This window comes from Terrapene carolina, unplaced genomic scaffold (assembly GCF_002925995.2).
Source record: "Terrapene carolina triunguis isolate 2854851 unplaced genomic scaffold, T_m_triunguis-2.0 Scaffold34961, whole genome shotgun sequence".
NCBI classification, from domain to species: domain Eukaryota; kingdom Metazoa; phylum Chordata; order Testudines; family Emydidae; genus Terrapene; species Terrapene triunguis.
Window position 1 is genome coordinate 470 of NW_020699312.1, and position 8012 is coordinate 8481.

An 8012-nucleotide genomic window follows, 5' to 3' on the forward strand; every position below is an offset into this window, starting at 1 on the left:
ATGAGGGGATGGGCAGAGGAAGGAGGGATGAGGAGGACGGGGGGGGAAGGAGGGATGAGGGGACGGGCAGAGGATGGAGGGATGAGAAGGAGGGATGAGGAGGAGGACGGGAAGGAGGGATGAGGGGATGGGCAGAGGAAGGAGGGATGAGGAGGAGGAGGGGGGGAAGGAGGGATGAGGGAACAGGCAGAGGGAGGAGGGAGGAGGAGGAGGGGACGGGCAGAGGAAGGAGGGAAGGAGGGATGAGGGGACGGGCAGGGGATGGAGGGATGAGAAGGAGGAGGAGGGATGAGGAGGCTGAGGGGATGGGCAGAGGAAGGAGGGATTAGGAGGAGGACGGGCAGGAGGGATGAGGGGACGGGCAGAGGAAGGAGGGATGAGGAGCAGGCGGCGGCGGCTGAGGGGATGAGGCGGCTCTGGGCCGGGCAGGCATGAGCCGACTGACTGACTCCCAGGCCCCAGCCTGCCCTGCCCTTTCCCTGACCCTGTCCTGGCCCGTCCCCGTTCCCACCCGCCCCGTGGCCGGAGGTGGGGCTGGGCACGGCCGGTGCGAGGCTGGCGCAGGTGGCCCCGGGGGCTGGTTGGGTGCCCGGGGGCGGGGCGGGAAGCGGCCGAGCCGGCAGTGGGGCCGGGCCAGCTCCTTTGCTAATCGCAGCTGGCACCGGCCCCCGCTTCCCTCAGCCATTTTAGCTGCCAGCTGGGAATCCCTGTGCAAAATGGCTCCCGCCTGGAGGGAGGAGTGGCCCCGAGCCAACGGGCACGGCCACGGGCCCCCCCCCCCCCCCCCGGCCTGGCCCGGCCCCGCCGACGGGCACCTGCACCCCTGGCCCGGCCCCACAGATGCCAACCCCAGCATCTGGCCTGGCCCCACAGACTCCAGACCGCACCCCCAGCTCGGCCCGACTGATGCCAACCGCGGCCTGCGGCCTGGCCCGACTGACGCCCACCGCGGCCTGGTCCGACCGGCACCGCCCCGCACCCCCAGCCCGGCCTGACCCACGCTGACCCACGCCCCCAGCTCGGCCCGACCAACACCAGCCACGGCCTGCGGCCTGGCCCAGCTGACGCCCACTGCGGCCTGAGCCGACCGGCACTGCCCCGCGGCCCCAGCCCGGCCTGACCCCCCGGCTCCATCCACACGGGCCTGTTATCCAGCCTGACCCACACCGACCTCTGGCCCACGCCCCAGCCTCACCGACGTCAAATCTAGCTCCACTGACGCGCACCCGGCCTCCCCGACGCCGACCCACGGCACCCCGCCTCCCCAACGCCGAGCCCCGCCGCTCTAACCCACCAGCCCCCACCCTCCTCCCAGAGCCGGGGAGAGAACCCAGGAGTCCTGGCTCCCAGCTCCCCCTGCTCTAACCACTAGCCCCCGCTCTCCTCACGCCTGTCTCTCCCTCCCCAGCTCTGTGGCCGCACCATGGCTCCGGTGCTGGAGCTCTCGGACGCCGCTCACTCCTGCTGCCTGCTGGTGGAGCTGAATGAGCAGCGGCTGCGGGGCCAGTTCTGCGACGTCACCATCATCGCCGAAGACACCAAGTTCCCAGCCCACAGGAACGTGCTGGCAGCCTGCAGCCCGTACTTCAAGGCGGTGCTGTCGGAGGAGCCGGCCGGCCGCCAGCCGGCCCAGGTGCTGGAGCTGCCCGACATCCAAGCCGGGGTCTTCTCTGATATCCTCAACTTCATCTACCGGTCTCGCCTCTCGGTGCCCAGCCCGGCCGCCGCCCGGCAGATCGGAGCCGCCGGCCGCCGCCTGGGCATCTCGTGGCTGGAGAACCTGGACCCCGCCGCTCAAGCCAAGGAGATGAGCGAGCCCTGGAGCCCCGAGGCCGCCGGAGACACCTCGGCCTCCTCCCCGAGATCCTGCGCCTCCCCCGTGGACCTGACTTGCCCGTCGCGGTCGGCCGCCAGCCCCATCTGCCTCCAGGAGCCGGCCCAGCCGCCCAGCCCGCAGCGGGAGGCGGATAACGAAACCGAGACGGCGAAGATCCTCTACGCCCTGAGCACAGCGCCTGCCGAGCCGGGTGCCCCGGACTGGGAGCGGGAGCGTGGCGCCGCAGAACCGCCCGACGCCGGGGGCGAGCCGGCGCCGTCTTCTTCCTCGCCGGCGGGCAGCGCCTTCCGCTGCGGGCTCTGCAGCCGCTCCTTCGCCACACCAGCCGCCCTGAGCCTCCACCTGAAACTGCATCGGAGCCGGCGCTCCCTCTCCTGCCGCCACTGCGGCAAGAGCTTCATCCACGTCAAGCGGCTGCAGACGCACGAGGTGCTCTGCAAGGAGGCCGGTGAGGAAGAGGAGGCAGCGGCGGCGGGCAGCTCGGCGGTGGCGGGCGGCTCGGAGGCGGCAGCCCCTGCGGCGCCCCTTCCTCCCACCGCACCGGCGCTGCCCAAACCGGCATCTTCCAAGAAAGGCCTGCTCTTCCGCCACCGGGCCCTGCAGCGGCTGGAGTACATCCCGGAGCAGGACCACTTCGTCAAGGTGGTGGACGGGCACGTCATCTACTTCTGCACCGTCTGCGAGCGCTCCTACATGACCCTCTCCAGCCTCAAGCGCCACTCCAACGTTCACTCCTGGCGACGCAAGTACCCCTGCCGCTACTGCGACAAAGTCTTCGCCCTGGCCGAGTACCGGACGAAGCACGAGGTATGGCACACCGGCGAGCGCCGCTACCAGTGCATCTTCTGCTGGGAGACATTCGTCACCTACTACAACCTGAAGACCCACCAGAAGGCCTTCCACGGCATCAACCCGGGACTCATCTCCTCCGAGAAGACGCCCAACGGGGGCTACAAGCCGCGGCTCAACGCCCTCAAGCTCTACCGCCTCTTGCCCATGCGCTCCCAGAAGCGACCCTACAAGACGTATAGCCCGGGGCTGCTGCCGGAGGGCCTGCTGTTGCCCCCGCAGCCCCTTCCCGTGGCGCTGGGCGAGGGGGACTCCACGGCCGGCCCTGGCGGGGAGGCGGGGCCCGGCTTCGCATCTGCCAACGCTTTGGAGGCGCCGGAGGCCGAGCGGTTCCTCCTGCCGGCGCCGGCCGAGCGGCACGAGACGGGGCCGCCCCCGTTCCTGGCAGAGGAGGCGCGGCGGGCGCCGGCGGACGGTGAGGCCCCGTCGGTCATCGCCTATGGCCACCCGGCCGCCTCGGTCATCGTGCACAGCACCTCGGTGGGAGGTGGGGGCGGCCAGGCATCCTCGGTCATCACCTACAACAGCACGCCAGCCGCCCCCCGCCCCGCCCCTGCTGAGCCCCTCAAAAAGCAAGTGCTGAAGGAGTACATCCAAGCCCAGAAGGCGGCCGAGCAGGCGGCGGAGGAGGCAGGCGGCGGGGAGCCGCCGAAACCCCGCAGCCTGCGGCCCGGCCGCACCATGACCTACATGGCCAAGCCGGCCTACGTGGGCGCCGCCTCAGAGAGCCGCAGCGCCCCGCTGTGCCAGATCACTGTGCGCATTGGCGAAGAGGCCATTGTCAAGCGGCGCATCTCCGAGACTGACCTGATGCTGGACAAGAGCCCAAGGGGCCCCAAGCGTTTCGATTTCGGGCCGGCCGAGAAAGCGGCTCCCGGCAAACGGGCCGGCAGCTCCTACGCCCACAACGAGAGTGGCGAGGAAGAGAGCGACCGGGACGCCGAAGACCAGCTCTGGCGTCCGTACTACACCTACAAGCCCAAGCGGAAGGCCTGTGGCTCCGGCGGGGCTGGCTCCGGCGTCCCCAAGGTGAAGCGGTCTTCCCGGTGGCGCCGCAAGCTGCGTTCCCTGCGCTGGATGAAGCGGGCGGAGGAGGAGGAGGAAAGGGAGGAGCCCAGCCCAGCGCCCGCCCACGCCTCGCCCAGTCCTGGCGGCTCTGACGCCCCGGCGCCCGAGCCGGCGCACAAGGCGGGGCGCGGCAGCGCCGATTGGAAACACGAGTGCAGTGCCTGCGGCAAGCTCTTCTCGGCGCTGAAGAAGCTGCGGAAACACGAGCGGGTGCACGGGCGGCCTGGCAAGGATGATCCTGCGCCGGCGCCGGCCCACCGGGTGGGCCGCAAGCCCTCGGTCAAATTCACCTGCGCCCACTGCGCCAAGGTCTGCAAGACCGCGGCGGCCCTGAGCCGGCACATGAAGCGGCACGAGGGGGAAAGCCGGGAGCCTGGCCCGGCTGCCCTGACCACCGTCATCGCCTATTCCAAAAAAACGGAGGAGCCGGAGCCGGCGCTGGCGGCCGTCAAGGAGGAAATCACGCAGGAGATGCAGGTCTCATCATCCAGCGGGGAGCCAGCGGCGGCAGAGGCCAGCCGGGCCTGCACTGCCGGCCAGCCGGCCACGCCGGAGAGTCAGGGGGCAGCGCCGCCCCGGGAGGAAGAGGTGATGCCGCCAGAGACGGGCGGGCCACAGGAGGCGGCTGCCCCGCTAGCCGAAGCCACCACCAGCTGTGTCGAGCTGGCCCCTGCGCCGCCCGCCCCCCAGGCCGCCCTCTCCTTGCAAGACCCTGTCATCTCGCACACCAGCCCGGCCCCGGCCCCGCCCGAGGAGGAGGCGGTGGGCGGCTACCCAGAGAGGTACCCGGTGCAGGAGTACCCCCTGCCCCTGCTGGCGCCCGGGGGCTGCCGGATCCGGAAGGAGGCAGAAGACAAGCCCGCCTTCCTGGCCTACCCCAGCCCCCTCCCTTTCAACGCTGTGGGCAAGGCCGGGGCCGGCGAAGGGGAGGGCAAGGTGAGCTTCTACCCCGACCCCTACCCGCTCGTGTACGGGCACCAGCTGCTGGCTGCGTACCCGTACAACTTCACCAACCTGGCCGCCCTGCCTGTGGCGCTGAACATGGTCCTGCCAGACGACAAGGGCCAGCCCCTCCCTTTCCTGCCCAGCGTCTTCGGCTACTCGGTCAACCCGTGCCGGAACGAGGCCCAGGACGGGGCTGGCGCCGGGGCCCACGGGGCCGGCAGCGGGGCGGGGGGTGGGGCGGCCCTGCCCCGGGGGGTGGTCCGGGGGGAGCCCCCGGCCCCCGAGCGCCTGAAGAAGGGAAATTTCCTGTGAGCGGCAAGCGGGCAGGTGCCCGAGCTGGGCTAGGCTCGGGGGGGGAGGGGGGTGATGCTGGAGGGGGTGCTGGTGCTGTGATGTGGGGGGAGGGCTCCGGGGCCACGATGCGGGACGGAGAGGCGTGGCCCAGCAGGGGAGGCACCTGGAGCCGAGGGGCGCTGGAGCCGTGTGACCCTCCCCCCAGAAGTGTGACATAAGGACCGGGGGGGGGATCCTGGAGCTAGGCTGTGAGCTGTCCCCCCAGATGGATCAGCCCCCCCTTCAGTGCCTCCTGGGGACCCCCCCACCCCCCCGGCCCCCGGGCCCCCTTTCCCCTTGCGGCCCCCCCCCCCCGACCCCCAGGCCTTGCAGCTGGCACATGTGGGGTGGAGGGGGGTTGTTACTCCAAAGGAGGGGCTATAGAGAGGGACCAATATGTGGGAGATGTGGGAGCCCAATATACCCCCCCAAAGAGTAAGGAGGTGGTTTAGGGGTGGGGGAGCCCAGCTGTGAGGGGGGGCACTACAGCGCCCCCCCCCCCGAATGCACTGCAAACCCCCCCCCCACCGGCTCCGGCAGTGTCCCAGCAGGGGGCGCTAATACTCCAGCAGGGACCTGCCCCGGGTTCCCCTCCCCACACTGCTGTCCTCAGCTTCCTGCCCCGGATACCCCCCAATCCCCAGTACCCCCACCCCCCCCCCCCCCCCCCCCCCCCACACCCCCCCCCCCCCCCCCCCGGTCCCGCGCTCCCAGCCCTGGCGGAGCGCCAGGCTCAGTGGGTGACGCTGCGTTTTGGAGCTGCGACCGGCTGACTCACTTTTTCCTTTCAGGGCCGGGAACCCAGCTCCGGCCCTTCCAGAAACTTCCCTGGTCCCCCCCCCCCCCCCCCCCCGCCCCCCCCCCCCCCGGGCGCCCCCCCCCCCCCCCCCCCCCCCCCATCCCCCCTGGGGGGAGATGGGGGGGGTTCCCATTTGCACTAGTCATTTTCTGTTTTGGGACACTGACCCCCCCCCACCCCCGACTGCACTAGCCCCTCCCGTGATCACAGCCTCCTCTTTCTCCATCACCCCCTTCCTTCACCTCTGGGACCCCCCCCTTTGTAGGAATTGGGACCCCGGAGCTGGCTCTGGGGTGCCAGTTCACCCCCCCCGATGGCAAGGTGTGGGGGGTGGTATAGGAAAAAGGGGGGTATCCCCCCAAAGAGAGACCCCTAATAAATGACTGTGGTTCAAAGGACTCCAAAAGTGGGGGGGCTCTGCGGTGAGCCCCCCAGTCCACCCAGCCCCCCACGATCCCTCCCCAAACCGGCCCCCCTAAAATCCACTCCTCTGCCCCCCCAAGCTGCTTCCCTGCCCGTGTCCCTAAAATCCCCCCATCCGCTTCCCCTGCCTGTGCACCCCAAATCCTGCCCCTCTACTATCCAGCTGCACTCTCACTCCAATCTATCTGGCCCCCCATGTACCCTCTCTGCCCCCCGAAACCAGCACATTTTAAACCATCCAATCTCTGGGTAGCAGGTTGCATTACAGATCTTTGGGGGGACCTGTCACCCCTTATTCTGCAGATCTTGCTCCTCCAATTGCCAGCTCCCCCTCCTCCCCTTTTTGGGGGACCCTATGCACCCCCCCATTCCCCTGTGCTGGTTTCCCCATGCACCCCCATGGGGGGGACATGGGGAGGGGGGTCTGCACCCCTTTGACCCTTGACATCTGGGTCATGAAGGACTTGTGTGGGCGAGGGGGGGGGTTGTGCCGCTCCCAGAATCCTTTGTTGCCCCAGGAGGAGAGCGGGTCAGATTTGGGGGAGCAAAGGGGGGTGTGGATTTCCCTGGGGGGTTGAGGGGGTGGGAAGCTGGGGTTCAGCCCATTTATACACCCCGGTAGCTGGGAGGAGGATGATCTCCCTGGCTCAACCTGTGGGGAGGGGCTAAGGAGGAAATGGGGACAGCCCCCCCCCAACTTTGCCCCCAAACCAACCCCTAAACTCCCTCACCCCCAAACTCGCCCATGACCCCTATGGGGCTGGGGAGGGGAGCAGAGAATCCCCCCCGCCCCAATTCCAGGGATGCGGGGGGGGGTCTCTATCACTTACCCCCCCGCCCTAGCTTTCCAGCCAGCACGGGGCACTGCTGGGTATGGAGCTTTGATCTCCCTGAGGGCCTTCCCAGGCCGGCTGATACCCCTCACAGTAGTGGGCGCGCTGCAGGGCATTGCACCCTGCTCTGCTGCGGCGATGCATTGCGACGGGCATTGCACCCTGCTCTGCTGCGGCGCGGCGATGCATTGCGACAGGCATTGCACCCTGCTCTGCTGCGGCGCGGCGATGCATTGCGACGGGAAATGCTCCCTGCTCTGCTGCAGCCCAGCCATGCAATTTCCAGCGCTCCCCGCTGCGGCGCAAGCCTTGCGTCACCCTGCAGCTCCCCGTCGCTCCCGGTTCCTGCAATAAAATGAGCATTTCCCCCCTCCCCTGCAATACTTCGGTGCAGCGTGGTGCACATTCCAGCCCCCCCCCCCGCTGCATTCCACCCTGCAACCCGCCACTGCAGGGTGAGGACCATTGCAACCCACCCGCCCCAGCCACCTCTTCTGGCTGGCAGGGAGAATCGCGTACACATGCGTCCGCTGCATCGCAATGACCTTCCCACCCCTCTGCTTGCTGGGCTGCGCTCGAGGAGGGTGCCGGTCAGGGGATTAGCAGAGCGCACCAAAGGCATTCTGGGCACCTGTCCCGCTCCCCCGCCCCCAAGCTGCAGTGGGGGGCCGGGGGGGGATTGCAGGGGATCGGGGGCAGGGGAGGGCAGTCACTGATTTGTACATAGCTGTCCGTCTCCGCGACCTCTTTTGCACTTTCGTCACTGAGTCCTCAGTGAGCGTCGAGCATCGCTACCGAATGTACCTTCGTCTTTCTGTTCTAGATTGCACCTCTCGTTAGTTTTACGGCACTTTAGAGCTCTAACGAAACGGTTTAAACCCCCCCCCCCACCACCAATCAAAGAAACAAACGAGCAAAAAAAACC

At 68.9% G+C, this 8012-nt stretch overlaps 1 protein-coding gene across 1 annotated transcript; it reads left to right on the plus strand.

Annotated features, from left to right (window-relative positions):
• Nucleotides 1-1403: 1403 nt before the first annotated feature.
• ZBTB4 (zinc finger and BTB domain containing 4) lies at nucleotides 1404-5025 on the plus strand. Its single transcript, XM_024223983.3, has one exon. It carries the CDS (start codon nucleotides 1424-1426, stop codon nucleotides 5009-5011), a length of 3588 nt encoding a protein of 1195 aa, XP_024079751.1. The 5' UTR covers nucleotides 1404-1423; the 3' UTR covers nucleotides 5012-5025.
• Nucleotides 5026-8012: the final 2987 nt, after the last annotated feature.